Source organism: Periophthalmus magnuspinnatus, chromosome 16, assembly GCF_009829125.3.
Source record: "Periophthalmus magnuspinnatus isolate fPerMag1 chromosome 16, fPerMag1.2.pri, whole genome shotgun sequence".
Classification (NCBI taxonomy): domain Eukaryota; kingdom Metazoa; phylum Chordata; class Actinopteri; order Gobiiformes; family Gobiidae; genus Periophthalmus; species Periophthalmus magnuspinnatus.
In genome coordinates, this window is record NC_047141.1 from 15,570,076 (window position 1) to 15,588,853 (window position 18,778).

The 18,778-nt window shown below is 42.6% G+C and overlaps 2 protein-coding genes across 3 annotated transcripts in view; both read left to right on the forward strand.

Annotated features, from left to right (window-relative positions):
* LOC117384180 (hemicentin-1-like) overlaps positions 1–18,778 on the forward strand; it is a 173,580-nt gene that overhangs the window by 40,249 nt on the left and 114,553 nt on the right. The window lies entirely within an intron of this gene.
* Positions 1,248–18,778, forward strand: part of LOC117384179 (carcinoembryonic antigen-related cell adhesion molecule 5-like) — a 118,442-nt gene continuing 100,911 nt past the window's right edge. For both annotated transcript variants that reach the window (XM_055227602.1, XM_055227603.1), the window contains exons 1-5: positions 1,248–1,325; positions 1,413–1,733; positions 2,443–2,724; positions 2,813–3,079; positions 3,223–3,495. In XM_055227602.1, coding sequence (XP_055083577.1) covers positions 1,289–1,325; positions 1,413–1,733; positions 2,443–2,724; positions 2,813–3,079; positions 3,223–3,495 — 1,180 coding nt within the window. In that variant the 5' untranslated portion in view covers positions 1,248–1,288. The remainder of the gene's footprint in view (positions 1,326–1,412; positions 1,734–2,442; positions 2,725–2,812; positions 3,080–3,222; positions 3,496–18,778) is intronic.

Below are 18,778 nucleotides of genomic sequence, written 5' to 3' on the forward strand. Positions count from 1 at the left end.
TACAGCCAGTGACAGAGTGCACCTCACTGATGGAGGAGCAACTCTCACTATAACCACTCATTTGTTTTTCATATAAGCGTTCCATTCAAAAACCTGCCTAATAGGGTTTGCATTTTAGTCATAAATAAGTTGCAGCAATCATTGATTTGATTAATTAATAGACGAAAATGCTAATTGGCAAAACACAAACGTACAACTGTCGAATTGTTATGAGACATTGGTTGAATCACTGAGATAAAACAAAACAAGGTCAGGCTTTCTTCTACCTTTGATAATGTGAAGGCTACATCGCAACAATAATCCACAATCTTTGAAACTCTGATCAAGTTTGTTAATTATGGGCGACACGGTTAGTTTCAATGGGAATTCTCAGCTGCTACCACTGCCAGTGTGGAGTTTGGAGGTTCATACCATGATTGAATGACAACTGCAGGAGCTCTATATCACCAGATTGTACAGGAATTCATCATTCATGATCTTTTCTTCTAGATCACTCTGGTATTCACTTGAAAAGTAGTTCTGTAATAGTTGTTTTATAACAGTAATGTCTTTATTGGTTGGAAGTTAAGCGATAACAGTATGTTTTGTTATTTGTTGTATGATGTGTTGTTGTGCTTCCATACAGACATGTTTGGAACACATCTGCTTGAATACTACACATACACATGCCTTTAACAGAGATGTTCCATGTTGGCAAACCCATGTATTACACACAGTAGATGGTGGTGCAGTATAAACTCTGACTCTGTAATGTGGGATTTTGTTCTATAATAAGTATTGAAATAAATCTTTTTAAACACGATTATTATTAACCTGTTGTTTAGCACTGTCTTCCTTCCAGTCCTTTTTACCCACTCACAGCCCTTACTACACTAAAGTAAAATAATAAAGTAGTAAATGAATATGATTGTTTTAATATGAAAATATCATAATTCCAAAGATACAGTTTGCACTGTCTGATAACTCATACTGACCACCTGAGTGAAGCTAGAGTAAAACTCTCTAAGCACTGAGCACAAAGTAGGTACCTGTAATAACGTGATATGAGATATGGAGCAGTGTATAATGATTAATCAAGCAAAACTAAACAAACAAATGACAAAACACAACAGTACTTCCTCATATATATATATATATATATATATATATATATATATATATATATATATATATATATATATATATATATATATATATATATATATATATATATATATATATATATATATATATATATATATACCGTACTTTATATGACCACAGTGTCCTGTGACACAAACTACAGAAGATGTGTGTCAAAGTGATCATTCTTTGTGCTACGTTTGGTAAGAACTGCTAGAATATTTTAAACTTTCCTTAATTACTCTACTGTTGTTGCCGATTTTTCAATTACACTGCTCTCCACTCTTCAGGTTTAGTCTCAGGAGCTGGTGTGTTGCCTGACTCTGTGGATGCAGCTCTAGGAGGCACAGTCATGTTCACCACATCACTGGCTCCAACACAAACTCCATTTATATCAATATCCTGGTCAACTGGCACTAAAAATATCATCACTTCAAATGCTGGTGGTAACTTCACTGGTCCAGAGTATGAAGGCAGGATCACTCTGTTCATCTCTACTGGATCTCTGGAGCTCAGGAACGTGGCTCTTAGTGACACTGGACAGTACAGAGTTAACATTATACCAGCAGGAGCTGCAGCAATAGTTGGATCCATTATATTGAACGTTTATGGTAATTATACATTTTGTATTATTATGTTTATATTTAATGTAAGAGCACAAAGGTTTGACTACAATATAAATGACATATATGTCATATTTAAGGGGAGACACTGTGGGTGATTATAAAAAAAATATGTAAAATTTAGAGATGTTTTAAACTTCTTCTGTAGTTTACTAATCTAAGAAAACAAACATATTACAGTTATACTGTAATATGTTTGTTTTCTGAGTGTTATATATACATAGGTGTTTTATGTGTTAAAATTGCCCATATAAATCTGAGCCATGGATAGAGCCATTCTTATATGTCTTGATTCTTTTTGTTGACATACTGGGGGGTTTGGACTTTATTCAGTATTTGACTAAACTAAACCTTCAGACCCTGAAGATTGGTGTAAAAATAAGCATTGCAGTTAAAACCTTAATAAATCAGGTTCAGAATTATATATCAACAAATCCTTCTGTATGATCAGTCAAACGACTGGAGTGTAATGTGTATGTAGTTGCTATGTCAATGTTTATTCATTGAAAAAAATAACCTTAGTCATCAGTATAAGATACTTGGTCAGTTTTTTGTTTGTTTGTTTTTTTTGTTTTTTTTCTGTATGAAAAATTTGACCCTGTGTTATCTGGTTCTTTACCATGAATTATTGTGTTTCTCTGCAGAACCTTCTCTTTGTGGGTTTGATTTAACTCTTTTGTCATTTTGCTCCCATCAGAGCCAGTGTCTAATGTGAGAGTCACAGTCAGCAGCTCAGACTTAGTGGAGTTCAACAGTTCTGTGACTCTCTCCTGTTCTGCTGCTGGGGCCAGTTTGACAACTTTCCTCTGGTTAAATGGCAGTATTGAAGTTACAGCCAGTGACAGAGGGCACCTCACTGATGGAGGAGCAACTCTCACTATAACCACTGTGGGGCGCTATGACCAGGGACCATTCACATGTAAAGTGTCTAATCTTGTCAGTAGCAACATCAGTGACCCAGTACAACTCTCCATCAACTGTGAGTAAAGGATGTCTACAGTTAAAATACACAAATGCACAAACAATCCCATGTCTAACTTAATGTAACTTATATTTGATATTTTCAGATGGACCTGATGGTGCCATTTTGAGCATCTCTCCTTTACTTGATTACTATGAGGAAGGCTCAGACGTGTCTCTGTCCTGCTCAGCTGACTCCAGACCTGCAGCTCAGTTTAAATGGCTTTTAAATGGAGAGCTGCTGTCTTTTACTGGAGCACAGATACAAATGATAAACATCCAGACGAGTCAGAGTGGAAACTACAGCTGTCAGGCTTTCAACAGCAAAACTCTCAGATATAAAACGTCTCAACCTGCAAGCATCTCTGTGCTGAGTAAGTCAGTGGGTCAAGTTTGGATTCAAAGAAGATATGAAACGTTCAAAATCTTACATCAAATCACAAAGAATATACTTTTGTTGTTCTAGTTTAATTTTGAACAAATTACATTTAGATTTTTTTAATTTTTTCTTTCACAGGGAGAATCACAAATATTCATGTTGAGTCATCATCCAATGAGCCAATCGAAGGCACCTCAGTGAATATAACCTGTGATGCCTCTGGCCCCATTTTCACCAGAAAGTGGTTGATAAATGAACAGGAGCTAAATCCTTCTGAAAACATTGTATTTTATGACCAAAAACGAGTGTTGTCCTTTACAGTCCTGAAGAGAAAAGACAGTGGAAAATACGTGTGTGAAATCAGCAACCCCATCAGCACTCAGACAACTGTTTACACTCTGAGTGTAATCTGTAAGTGTCAGGACAAACTGCTTTATGTTTCATTCTTTTACTATAGAATATCCACTTTAATTAGGCCCGAGCCCCTACAGGGCGTAGGGCCTATTGCTTCCGCAACGATGAGTGCGAAGCACTCATCGTTGCAGACTGTCTTCACGAAGTTGCGCGCGAAGCGCGCAACTTCGTGGCAGCACCGCGACCTTGCACAGACTCCTGTGTCCTAGCAACCCATGCCGTAGGCATGGGACATGCATTTTTGTTCTTGCTAGCATGTCAGCGTCAACATTGAGTCAATGGGCGAAGCCCATTGACTCAATGTTGACGCTGACGCAGCGCGAAGCGCTCATGTTCCCAAACACACTCCTGACATCGAGCCCTATCCAAGCCCCCATGCCGCAGGCATGGGCCATACTTATAACTGCTAAAATGAATGGAAGTCAATGGGAGGTCAATGGCGGAGCCCGACGTCATGGCGAATGACGGGCTCCTGTGTCCTAGCAACCCATGCCGTAGGCATGGGACATGCATATTTGTTCTTGCTAGCATGTCAGCCTCAACATTGAGTCAATGGGCGAAGCCCATTGACTCAATGTTGACGCTGACGCAGCGCGAAGCGCTCATGTCCCCAAACACACTCCTGACATCGAGCCCTATCCAAGCCCCCATGCCGCAGGCATGGGCCATACTTATAACTGCTAAAATGAATGGAAGTCAATGGGAGGTCAATGGCGGAGCACGACGTCATGGCGAATGACGGGCGCTGACGCGCCCGTCATTCGCCATTGACCCCACGGTGACGTGGGGAAAGTCGAGAGCTTTCAAAAAACGTATAATTAGGCCCGAGCCCCTACAGGGCGTAGGGCCTATTGCTTCCGCAACGATGAGTGCGAAGCACTCATCGTTGCAGACTGTCTTCACGAAGTTGCGCGCGTAGCGCGCAACTTCGTGGCAGCACCGCGACCTTGCACAGACTCCTGTGTCCTAGCAACCCATGCCGTAGGCATGGGTTTGCATATTTGTTGTTGCTAGCATGTCAGCGTCAACATCGAGTCAATGGGCGAAGCCCATTGACTCGATGTTGACGCTGACATGCGTTAACAGGAGTCAATAGGAGGAGTCGTCCCCCATCGTCCCCTGCACAGACTCCTGTGTCCTAGCAACCCATGCCGTAGGCATGGGACATGCATATTTGTTCTTGCTAGCATGTCAGCGTCAACATTGAGTCAATGGGCGAAGCCCATTGACTCAATGTTGACGCTGACGCAGCGCGAAGCGCTAATGTCCCCAAACACACTCCTGGCATCGAGCCCTATCCAAGCCCCCATGCCGCAGGCATGGGCCATACTTATTACTGCTAAAATGAATGGAAGTCAATGGGAGGTCAATGGCGGACCCCGATGTCATGGCGAATGACGAGCGCGTTAGCGCTCGTCATTCGCCATTGACCCCACGGTGACGTGGGGAAAGTCGAGAGCTTTCAAAAAACATATAATATGTCATTGTAATGTTATCGGATATATTGTTTTTGCTAAAATTATTATTAGGCCCGAGCCCCTACAGGGCGTAGGGCCTATTGCTTCCGCAACGATGAGTGCGAAGCACTCATCGTTGCAAACTGTCTTCACGAAGTTGCGCGCGAAGCGCGCAACTTCGTGGCAGCACCGCGACCTTGCACAGACTCCTGTGTCCTAGCAACCCATGCCGTAGGCATGGGTTTGCATATTTGTTGTTGCTAGCATGTCAGCGTCAACATCGAGTCAATGGGCGAAGCCCATTGACTCGATGTTGACGCTGACATGCGTCAACAGGAGTCAATAGGAGGAGTCGTCCCCCATCGCCCCCTGCACAGACTCCTGTGTCCTAGCAACCCATGCCGTAGGCATGGGACATGCATATTTGTTCTTGCTAGCATGTCAGCGTCAACATTGAGTCAATGGGCGAAGCCCATTGACTCAATGTTGACGCTGACGCAGCGCGAAGCGCTCATGTCCCCAAACACACTCCTGACATCGAGCCCTATCCAAGCCCCCATGCCGCAGGCATGGGCCATACTTATAACTGCTAAAATGAATGGAAGTCAATGGGAGGTCAATGGCGGAGCACGACGTCATGGCGAATGACGGGCGCGTCAGCGCCCGTCATTCGCCATTGACCCCACGGTGACGTGGGGAAAGTCGAGAGCTTTCAAAAAACGTATAATATGTCATTGTAATGTTATCGGATATATTGTTTTTGCTAAAATTATTATTATTTTTATTATTTTTTTTTTAGGCCCGAGCCCCTACAGGGCGTAGGGCCTATTGCTTCCGCAACGATGAGTGCGAAGCACTCATCGTTGCAGACTGTCTTCACGAAGTTGCGTGCGAAGCGCGCAACTTCGTGGCAGCACCGCGACCTTGCACAGACTCCTGTGTCCTAGCAACCCATGCCGTAGGCATGGGTTTTCATATTTGTTGTTGCTAGCATGTCAGCGTCAACATCGAGTCAATGGGCGAAGCCCATTGACTCGATGTTGATGCTGACATGCGTTAACAGGAGTCAATAGGAGGAGTCGTCCCCCATCGCCCCCTGCACAGACTCCTGTGTCCTACCAACCCATGCCGTAGGCATGGGACATCCATATTTGTTCTTGCTAGCATGTCAATGGGCTTCGCCCATTGACTCAATGTTGACGCTGACGCAGCGCAAAGCGCTAATGTCCCCAAACACACTCCTGACATCGAGCCCTATCCAAGCCCCCATGCCGCAGGCATGGGCCATACTTGTTACTGCTAAAATGAATGGAAGTCAATGGGAGGTCAATGGCGGACCCCGACGCCATGGCGAATGACGAGCGCGTTAGCGCTCGTCATTCGCCATTGACCCCACGGTGACGTGGGGAAAGTCGAGAGCTTTCAAAAAACGTATAATATGTCATTGTAATGTTATCGGATATATTGTTTTTGCTAAAATTATTATTATTTTTATTATTTTTTTTTTTAGGCCCGAGCCCCTACAGGGCGTAGGGCCTATTGCTTCCGCAACGATGAGTGCGAAGCACTCATCGTTGCAGACTGTCTTCACGAAGTTGCGCGCGAAGCGCGCAACTTCGTGGCAGCACCGCGACCTTGCACAGACTCCTGTGTCCTAGCAACCCATGCCGTAGGCATGGGTTTTCATATTTGTTGTTGCTAGCATGTCAGCGTCAACATCGAGTCAATGGGCGAATCCCATTGACTCAATGTTGACGCTGACGCAGCGCGAAGCGCGAAGCGCTAATGTCCCCAAACACACTCCTGGCATCGAGCCCTATCCAAGCCCCCATGCCGCAGGCATGGGCCATACTTATTACTGCTAAAATGAATGGAAGTCAATGGGAGGTCAATGGCGGACCCCGACGTCATGGCGAATGACGAGCGCGTTAGCGCTCGTCATTCGCCATTGACCCCACGGTGACGTGGGGAAAGTCGAGAGCTTTCAAAAAACGTATAATATGTCATTCTAATGTTATCGGATATATTGTTTTTGCTAAAAATATTATTTTTTTTTTTAGGCCCGAGCCCCTACAGGGCGTAGGGCCTATTGCTTCCGCAACGATGAGTGCGAAGCACTCATCGTTGCAGACTGTCTTCACGAAGTTGCGCGCGAAGCGCGCAACTTCGTGGCAGCACCGCGACCTTGCACGGACTCCTGTGTCCTAGCAACCCATGCCGTAGGCATGGGTTTTCATATTTGTTGTTGCTAGCATGTCAGCGTCAACATTGAGTCAATGGGCGAAGCCCATTGACTCAATGTTGACGCTGACGCAGCGCGAAGCGCTAATGTACCCAAACACACTCCTGGCATCGAGCCCTATCCAAGCCCCCATGCCGCAGGCATGGGCCATACTTGTTACTGCTAAAATGAATGGAAGTCAATGGGAGGTCAATGGCGGGCCCCGACGTCATGGCGAATGACGAGCGCGTCAGCGCTCGTCATTCGCCATTGACCCCACGGTGACGTGGGGAAAGTCGAGAGCTTTCAAAAAACGTATAATATGTCATTCTAATGTTATCGGATATATTGTTTTTGCTAAAAATATTATTATTTTTATTATTATTTTTATTTCTTCCTCTTCTGCTCTTTGAGCAGTAATTTGACCCCCTGAACATATTCAAAAACTCACCAAATTTTGCCCATAATTCAGGTCCGGCGAAAAATTTATTTTTTTATGTAGTGCATCATTGGGCATAAAAAAATGGCGCGACAGCGCCCCCTGCAAAAGTCACTTTTTTGACGTCAATGGGAGACGTCGACGTCAACTTTTTCATATAGCCACGAAATTCGGTACACGCATTCTTCAAGTGATGCCAAACAAAAAAGATTATTATGGCCACGCCCCCTGACGCACCGGAAGTCAGCCATCTTGGATTGAAAATTCCAAAATGCCGAGTCAGCGTTTTCGCTGACCTCGCATTTTCGTCAACTCCTCTGAAGGCGCTTCACCGGCAGGGCTGAAAATCACTGTACATCATCTAGACAAGTGGGGCATCAAAAGTTATCCAATTTATGATGATCCCTTCTATGGTTTCCGTGCGGCGAAGCCGCAAAATTCCATCGGAATTTTTGCAATTTTCAAATTTCAAATTTTGCTCCCGTTTGCGCATGCAAAGTCCGATTTGGCTCAAATTCGAATCAGTTGTAAAACCTTCGGGCCTAAAGCTACTCATTATGATAGAAAGTAAATTGGTGCGATAGCGCCCCCTACAGAACATCTAATAAATTTGTATGGAAGGCCAAAAATTTAGTTTTCCCAAATGTTACCAAATTTGACACAAAATTCCATTGGGTCATCCCAATCAATAAAGCCAATCAGACCTATGTCGTCTTTTGCACCGTGTTGCCATGGCGATGCGCCAAACTGCCAATGTTATCCTAATGGGAAACCTCCCAATTTTTCCCATTCATGGGAAAAATATTAGTTTCATGGAATAATGTGAAATTTGGCACCATGACTCTTCATGTCATCCTGATCAAAAAAGTCAATCAGACCCTTGTCATATTTTTCACTGGGTTGCCATGGCGATGCGCGAAAGCGCCCATGTTATCCTAATGGGAAAATTTCCAAATTTTCGTACATTTTAAAGTCTCATAACGACTTATTACCGTCAACGACGGACATAAAATTTGGCACAGTGATTCTTCAGGTCGTCCCCGACAAAAAAGTCCAAGGGGCCAAGTTTGTATTTTGCACGGTGTTGCCATGGCGATGCCTGCAAAACCCATGTTTTTGCATTTTGTGCATCAGCACTTCCCATGTGTTTTGACTTGTTTGGTGACAAGTGCAGCCCAAAGCCGCAATAAAAAAGGGACAAGTGGCGCGTTAGCGCCACCCACAGGGAGTGCCGGGTCGGCCGAGTGCGAAGCACGGCCCGCGAGGGCCGTTCGATGCCGCTTGCGGCTTTAATTTTTTTTTCTTCCTCTTCTGCTCTTTGAGCAGGAATTTGACCCCCTGAACATTTTCAAAAACTCACCAAATTTTGCCCAAAATTCAGGTCTGGCGAAAAATTTATTTTTTTATGTGGTGCATCATTGGGCATAAAAAAATGGCGCGACAGCGCCCCCTGCAAAAGTCAAAATACATTGCGTCAATGGGAGACGTCCCGACGTCAACTTTGCCGTAGAGCCACGAAATTCGGTACACGCATTCTTCAAGTGATGCCAAAAAAAAAAGATTATTATGGCCACGCCCCCTGACGCACCGGAAGTCGGCCATCTTGGATTGAAAATTCCAAAATGCAAAGTCAGCGTTTTCGCTGACGTCGCATTTTCGTCAACTCCTCTGAAGGCGCTTCACCTGCAGGGCTGAAATTCACTGTACATCATCTAGACAAGTGGGGCATCAAAAGTTATCCAATTTATGATGATCCCTTTTACGGTTTCCGTGCGGCAAAGCCGCAAAATTCCATCGGAATTTTTGCAATTTTCAATAGTCAAAATTTGCTCCCGTTTGCGCAAGCAAAGTCCGATTTTGCTCAAATTCGAATCAGTTGTAAAACTTTCATGCCTAATTCTCCTGATTGTGAAACAAATAAATTTGGCGCGACAGCGCCCCCTATAGAATAACAAATAAATTTGTATGGAAGGCTGAAAATTTAGTTTTCCCAAATGTTACCAAATTTGACACAAAATTCCATTGGGTCATCCCAATCAATAAAGTCAATTAGACCTATGTCGTTTTATGCACCGTGTTGCCATGGTGATGCACCAAACTGCCAATGTTATCCTAATGGGAAACCTCCCAATTTTTCCCATTCATGGGAAAAATATTAGTTTCATGGAATAATGTGAAATTTGGCACCATGACTCGTCATGTCATCCTGATGAAAAAAGTCAATGGGACCCATGCAATTTGTTTCACTGGGTTGCCATGGCGATGTGCGAAAGCGCCCATGTTATCCTAATGGCAAAATTTCCAAATTTTCATGCATTTCAAAGTCTTATAACGACTTATTACCGTCAACGACGGACATAAAATTTGGCACAGTGATTCTTCAGGTCATCCCCGTTGAAAAAGTCCGGGGGCCAAGTTTGTATTTTGCACGGTGTTGCCATGGCGATGCCTGGAAAAATCAAATTTTGCCATTTTGTGCATCAGCACTTCCGATGTGTTTTGACTTGTTTGGTGACAAGTGCAGCCCAAAGCCGCAATAAAAAAGGGACAAGTGGCGCGTTAGCGCCACCCACAGCGAGTGCCGGGTCGGCCGAGTGCGAAGCACGGCCCGCGAGGGCCGTTCGATGCCGCTTGCGGCTTTAATTTTTTTTTATTTCTTCTTTCTTCTGCTCTTTGAGCAGTAATTTGACCCCCTGAACATATTCCAAAACTCACCAAATTTTGCCCATAATTCAGGTCTGGTGAAAAATTTATTTTTTTATGTTGGGCGTCATTGGGCATTAAAAAATGGCGCGACAGCGCCCCCTGCAAAAGTCAAATTTTTGACGTCAATGGGAGACGTCAACGTCAACTTTTTCATACTGCCACGAAATTCGGTACATGCATTCTTCAAGAGATGCCAAATAAAAAAGATTATTGTGGCCACGCCCCCTGACGCACCGGAAGTCGGCCATCTTGGATTGAAAATTCCAAAATGCCGAGTCAGCGTTTTCGCTGACCTCGCATTTTCGTCAACTCCTCTGAAGGCGCTTCACCGGCTGGGCTGAAATTCACTGTACGTCATCTAGACAAGGGGGGCATCTAAAGTTATCCAATTTATGATGATCCCTTTTACGGTTTCCATGCGGCGAAGCCGCAAAATTCCATCGGAATTTTTGCAATTTTCAAATTTCAACATTTGCTCCCGTTTGCGCATGCAAAGTCCGATTTTGGTCAAATTCGAATCAGTTGTAAAACCTTCGGGCCTAAAGCTAATCATTATCACAGAAAGTAAATTGGCGCGATAGCGCCCCCTACAGAACATCTAATAAATTTGTATGGAGGACCGAAAATTTAGTTTTCCCAAATGTTACCAAATTTGACACAAAATTCCATTGGGTCATCCCAATCAATAAAGTCAATCAGACCTATGGCGTCTTTTGCACCGTGTTGCCATGGCGATGCGCCAAACTGCCAATGTTATCCTAATGGGAAACCTCACAATTTTTCCCATTCATGGGAAAAATATTAGTTTCATGGAATAATGTGAAATTTGACACCATGACTCTTCATGTCATCCTGATCAAAAAAGTCAATCAGACCCATGTCATATTTTCCACTGGGTTGCCATGGCGATGCGCGAAAGCGCCCATGTTATCCTAATGGGGAAATTTCCAAATTTTCGTACATTTCAAAGTCTTATAACGACATATTACCGTCAACGACGGACATAAAATTTGGCACAGTGATTCTTCAGGTCGTCCTCGTCAAAAAAGTCCAGGGGGCCAAGTTTGTATTTTGCATGGTGTTGCCATGGCGATGCCTGGAAAACCCATGTAATTGCATTTTGTGCATCAGCACAAATTGACTTGTTTGGTGACAAGTGCAGCCCAAAGCCGCAATAAAAAAGGGACAAGTGGCGCGTTAGCGCCACCCACAGGGAGTGCCGGGTCGGCCAAGTGCGGAGCACGGCCCGCGAGGGCCGTTCGATGCCGCTTGCGGCTTTAATTAGGCCCGAGCCCCTACAGGGCGTAGGGCCTATTGCTTCCGCAACGATGAGTGCGAAGCACTCATCGTTGCAGACTGTCTTCACGAAGTTGCGCGCGAAGCGCGCAACTTCGTGGCAGCACCGCGACCTTGCACAGACTCCTGTGTCCTAGCAACCCATGCCGTAGGCATGGGCTTGCATATTTGTTATTGCTAGCATGTCAGCGTCAACATCGAGTCAATGGGCGAAGCCCATTGACTCGATGTTGACGCTGACATGCGTTAACAGGAGTCAATAGGAGGAGTCCTCCCCCATCGCCCCCTGCACAGACTCCTGTGTCCTAGCAACCCATGCCGTAGGCATGGGACATGCATATTTGTTCTTGCTAGCATGTCAGCGTCAACATTGAGTCAATGGGCGAAGCCCATTGACTCAATGTTGACGCTGACGCAGCGCGAAGCGCTAATGTCTCCAAACACACTCCTGGCATCGAGCTCTATCCAAGCCCCCATGCCGCAGGCATGGGCCATACTTGTTACTGCTAAAATGAATGGAAGTCAATGGGAGGTCAATGGCGGACCCCGACGTCATGGCGAATGACGAGCGCGTTAGCGCTCGTCATTCGCCATTGACCCCACGGTGACGTGGGGAAAGTCGAGAGCTTTCAAAAAACGTATAATATGTGTTTCTAATGTTATCGGATATATTGTTTTTGCTAAAAATATTATTATTTTTTTTTTTATTTTTATTTCTTTCTTCTGCTCTTTGAGCAGGAATTTGACCCCCTGAACATATTCGAAAACTCACCAAATTTTGCCCAAAATTCAGGTCTGCCGAAAAATTTATTTTTTTATGTGGTGCATCATTGGGCATAAAAAAATGGCGCGACAGCGCCCCCTGCAAAAGTCAAAATACATTGCGTCAATGGGAGACGTCCTGACGTCAACTTCGGCGTAGAGCTACGAAATTCGGTACATACATTCTTCAAGTGATGCCAAACAAAAAATATTATTATGGCCACGCCCTCTGATGCACCGGAAGTCGGCCATCTTGGATTGAAAATTCCAAAATGCCGAGTCAGCGTTTTCGCTGACCTCGCATTTTCGTCAACTCCTCTGAAGGCGCTTCACCGGCTGGGCTGAAATTCACTGTACATCATCTAGACAAGTGGGGCATCTAAAGTTATCCAATTTATGATGATCCCTTTTACGGTTTCCGTGCGGCGAAGCCGCAAAATTCCATCAGAATTTTTGCAATTTTCAAAAGTCAAAATTTGCTCCCGTTTGCACATGCAAAGTCTGATTTGGCTCAAATTTGAATCAGTTGTAAAACGTTCCGGCCTAAAGCTACTCATTATGATAGAAACTAAATTGGCGCGATAGCGCCCCCTACAGAACATCTAATATATTTGTATGGACGGCCGAAAATCTAGTTTTCCCAATTGTTATCAAATTTGACACAAAAATCCATTGGGTCATCCCAATCAATAAAGCCAATCAGACCTATGTCGTCTTTTGCACCGTGTTGCCATGGCGATGCGCCAAACTGCCAATGTTATCCTAATGGGAAACCTCCCAATTTTTCCCATTCATGGGAAAAATATTAGTTTCATGGAATAATGTGAAATTTGGCACCATGACTCTTCATGTCATCCTGATCAAAAAAGTCAATCAGACCCAAGTCATATTTTTCACTGGGTTGCCATGGCGTTGCGCGAAAGCGCCCATGTTATCCTAATGGAAAAATTTCCAAATTTTCGTACATTTCAAAGTCTTATAACGACTTATTACCGTCAACGATGAACATAAAATTTGGCACAGTGATTCTTCAGGTCGTCCCCGTCAAAAAAGTCCAGGGGGCCAAGTTTGTATTTTGCACGGTGTTGCCATGGTGATGCCTGGAAAACTCATGTTTTTGCATTTTGTGCATCAGTCCTTCCACTGTGTTTAGACTTTGTTTAGTGACAATTACAGCCCAAAGCTGCAATAACATGGACAAAACTGGTGTGTTAGCGCCTCCTGTAGGGAGTGCTGGGTCGGCAGAGTGTGAAGCACGGCCCGTGAGGGCCGTTTGATGCCGCTTGCGGCTTAAATTTTTATTATTTTCTTCTTTCTTCTGCTCTTTTAGCAGGAATTTGACCCCCTGAACATATTCAAAAACTCACCAAATTTTGCCCAAAATTCAGGTCTGGCAAAAAAATATTTTTTTTATGTGTTGCATCATTGGGCATAAAAAAATGGCGCGACAGCGCCCCCTGCAAAAGTCAAAATACATCCTGTGTCCTAGCAACGTTGACGCTGACATGCGTCAACAGGAGTGAATAGCAGGAGTCGTCCCCCGTCGCCCCCTACACAGACTCCTGTGTCCCAGCAACCCATGCCATAGGCATGGGACATGCATGTTTGTTCTTGCTTCGCCCATTGACTCAATGTTGACGCTGACGCAGCGCGAAGCGCTCATGTCCCCAAACACACTCCTGGCATCGAGCCCTATCCAAGCCCCCATGCCGCAGGCATGGGCCATCTTTATTACTGCTAAAATGAATGGAAGTCAATGGGAGGTCAATGGCGGACCCCGACGTCATGGCGTGGGGTCATTCGCCATTGACCACACGGTGACGTGGGGAAAGTCGAGAGCTTTCAAAAAACGTATAATATGTGTTTCTAATGTTATCGGATATATTGTTTTTGCTAAAAATATTATTATTTTTATTTTTTTTCTTTCTTCTGCTCTTTGAGCAGGAATTTGACCCCCTGAACATATTCAAAAACTCACCAAATTTTGCCCAAAATTCAGGTCTGCCGAAAAATTTATTTTTTTATGTGTTGCATCATTGGGCATAAAAAAGGGCGTGACAGCGCCCCCTGCAAAAGTCAAAATACATTGCGTCAATGGGAGACGTCTTGACGTCAACTTTGCCGTAGAGCCACAAAATTCGGTACATGCATTCATCAAGTGATGCCAAACAAAAAAATATTATGGCCACACCCCTTGACACACTGGAAGCCATGTTGGATTGAAAATTCCAAAATGCAGACGTCGCATTTTAATCAACTCCTCTGAGGGGGCATCATCAGCAGGGCTGAAAATCACTGTACATCATCTAGACAAGTGGGGCATCTAAAGTTATCCAATTTATAATGATGCCCTTCATGGTTTGTTTGCCGCAAAGCCGCAAAATTCCATCGGAATTTTTTGAATTTTCACATGTGAAAATTTGCTTCCGTTTGCACATGTGAAGTCCGATTTTGCTCAAATTCAAATCAGTTGTAAAACTTTCTGGCCTAAAACTACTCATTATGATAGAAACTAAATTGGCGCAATAGCGCCCCCTACAGAATATCTAATATATTTGTATGGAGGACCGAAAATTTAATTTTCCCAAATAAAGTCAATCAGACCTATATCGTTTTATGCACCGTGTTGCCATGGCGATACGCCAAATTGCCAATGTTAACCTAATGGGAATGCTCCCACATTTTCCCATTCATCAGAAAAATATTAGTATCATGGAATATTGTGAAAATTGGCACGAGGATTCTTTTGTCATCCCGATCAAAAAAGTCAATTGGAACCATGTCATATTTTTCATTGGGTTGCCATGGCGATGCACAAAACAATATTTTCATAAATTACTAAATCTTCTAACAAGGACCTTCAGTGAAGAACGTGAAAATTGGCATAGTTATTCTTCAGGTCATCCCCATCAAAAAAGTCTGGGAGGCCAAGTTTCTATTTTGCATTGTTTTGCCATGGCAATGACTGGAAAAACCCATGTTTTTGCATTATTTGCATCAGCGCTTCCAATGTCCTTTGACTTTGTTTAATGAGCCAAAAGCCCCAATAAAACAGAGGCAAGCGGCACATCAGTGCCGCCCTTAGGGAGTGGCCGAGGGCAAAGCTCATGAAGTGCTAATCACCTATGGTCAAAACCATTGTTTACCAAATCCATTCTGCTGCTCCATATGTTGTCCAATGTTTACATAGAAATCCAGCATGTATCTTTTTGTCTGCCTAGTCCAGTCTGTCACTCAAAGTGATCCGGTCCGGGTTTTGCGCTGTGCTATAGTCAGGTCGACTCCTCTCAATGCTCCTCTCACAGACACCGGTGACAGAGCTGATGATGACATGACTAGGACAGATGTAGAAACTGTCGTAGTTCAGGAGTAAATTATACTGGACTTTGTAGATGATAATAAAATGCATATTAATGCTTACTCATGGTAAATGTTCACATTTTATATAGTGTGTTTTTCACCCTCAAGTCACTCAAAGCACTTTAGAAGTGGCACTTTTCATTACAAGCCAACTCTACTTTAAAAGTCCTATAATATGGAAAACCTGACTCTTGTGAGCTTTAAGCCATACTATGTTGTTACCACATCAAAACATACCTGTAATCCAACAGAGATGAGAAAATACCACAAAATGGGCCCTTTAAATAACTTTGTTAGCATCATTTGCTTGAAGAAGTCATTGAGGTGTGCATGTGTTCTGTAAAGTAGTGACAGGATGAAACAGGTTTGCTCCTGTGACTGTTGTGTTCATCTTGGCTGCTACTGTTATTATTTACAAGCATAAATAACTATATTATAACTTCAGAATTGTTAAGTGCAAATCATTACGGCCTTAATATGAAATTAAACGAAGTATAACATAATTCAATTAAACTGCTCAAATGTCTGAAAGTGTTTATAAAGTGTTTTACAGCCATTTCATTGTTTTAAACAATATTAAATACATGGTAATTTAAATATTACACTAATTAAACTGACAATTATATATCTATAATACCCAAATCTATATTTTTGTACTCTATCGTGCACCAGTATGTGATCACACACATGGATGGCCAAACTCATCTGCTAAACAAGTAAACTTAGTTTACTGGTTTGCAATCAGTAGTGTTGTCTGTGTAATCCCTCAGTTGTCCAGGTCTGAGCCACAGTAAAAGCCAAAAGTAAAATATGTCAACTGGACAAAAAGTTCCAGTGACAGATTTTATGTGTGGCTTTTACTAAAGTCAGTAGTGTTGCTGCTGTGGTAACAGATATATTGAATTATGACGTAAAATTAAAATTTTAACACACATTATACAGATGGATAATAAATATACCATACTTATATATATATATATATATATATATGCATATGATCATAACAAGAAAATCCTGATCCCGATCTAATGTCATATAATGATTATTTAATACAACTGTCAGATCATACTCACACTTTTTTCCCATCCATTCCTATTGGTTAACCCCTGTATGGCTCTGAGTGACAGCAGGATTTAACCCATTACAGTGTGAACTTTAAGAACCAGATTTTTTGATGTACCTCTTAAAGACAATAGAAAGACAACATGTACATGATTAGTGATAAAATCTACATTGTGATTTGACTCCCAGAAAATCATGATATAAATGCTTCACCATATTGCCCACATTCATTTCTAATCATGTTGGATGTAATTTTAACATCATTTTCCACAATTTACCTTTTGGATACCTTGAGTCTCTGACCAGACAAAGCATTATTCTTATTGGGCAGGTGCACAGTATTCATGTCACTTTATCAGCAGAAGGTTGGAACTGTGCAATAATGTTATGGTGTGGCCATATTTCCATGTTGATATTGTGCAGACCAGATGACTGTTAAAATGTGAATCTGAACCAGAGTAAACTTGATGACCATCTCATTTTGTCACTTTGATCCATTGATGCTTTATCCCTGAGCCACTAACTTTTTTTTGACTGAGTAAACCAAGTATTTACATGACCTAATGAGGCAGAATACAAGCACTTTATTCCATTCCCTGTTATCTAAGAAAAAAATATTTTACTGATTAAAAAAAGCATGTCCAACTATGTCACCATTAGCTGATTCTTCTATTAAGCCCCAATGACGCACAGCCAAACAATGTTTAGTTTCAGGTTTTAAAACTACCATATGTGCGGCTACATTATGGGAGGTCATGGACAGTATAAAGTGTGTGTGTGTGGTGTGCTGAGCTTCATTTAAAAGATTTTGTCTTACCAGTTCTAAATGAAATTGACAAAGACCATTTGAAATGTTCACCCATAAAACTGTATTGGTTTGTATTCAATTAAGAGATAAGAAAATATCTTATTACAATTGACACTGAAAAACATTTCTTACAGTTCAGTCTTTATACATAACATAGCATGTTGTTATTACAAATCAAAACATTAACTATCAACAAATAACTATATAGAATAAATATTAGGTATAAACAATGATTATAAATAAACAAGTGTGCAAAATCTAGCATGTCACTGTAACCCAAAAAGTCATCATTAAGTGCATATATATATATATTTATAAAACTATAATTATGCACATAATCATGCTTAACAGTACATACATAAACATCAATGAGCATTAAAAAAACAAAAAAAAAACATTGCATGTTGCTATTGCAAATGAAAATACTGCCATTATCTATCACAAAATAACTACAATGCAAATATGCAAAAACAATGATCAATACAGCTATATTCAATTCAATTAATTTTTGTAAGCCCAAAATCACAGCAGCAGTCGCCTCTTAGGGTGAACATGAGAATTGATTTTACAAACAGAAAGTTAGAAAATCAACAATGAAACAGAAATAGACAAGTAAATAGAGAACTGTCCCAGAACATTCCTGTGCTTAGAAACTTCGAGGAGAACCACAGTGAAGGATAGATCCACTCCCATGGACTCACAGCTGCAAATGTGTCCAGGACCAATGTGCATCCATATGTAGATAGATGTCAAGCCTACAGAGCCAGAGTCCACTCAACTAAGCCAGAGGGAGGCTCACCCATGGCAGGACAGGAGTCACCCCAGCCAGGCACTGGGTCATCCAGCCAGACGAGGGAAGGGAGGGTCCAAGTTCATGGAACAGGAATCAGGGCACAGGAGGGCATCTAGGTTCCAGTCATCACCGGGCAGTCAGTGGGAGGGCATCTGAAACAGTTGCACTCCCCAGAGGGGAGTGGGACAAGGAACAACATGTGAATAGCAATGAACAAACTCCAGGTGAACTGAATAGTGAATGTTTATGTGAGAATTCACATAAACATGATTATCGTCTGAGCATTACTAAAAATAAACATTTTTATTTTCCTCATTAATTTGGGGAACCACTCTTAGTCTGACCCATTACCAAGAACCTGTTTGTCCTGGGAGAC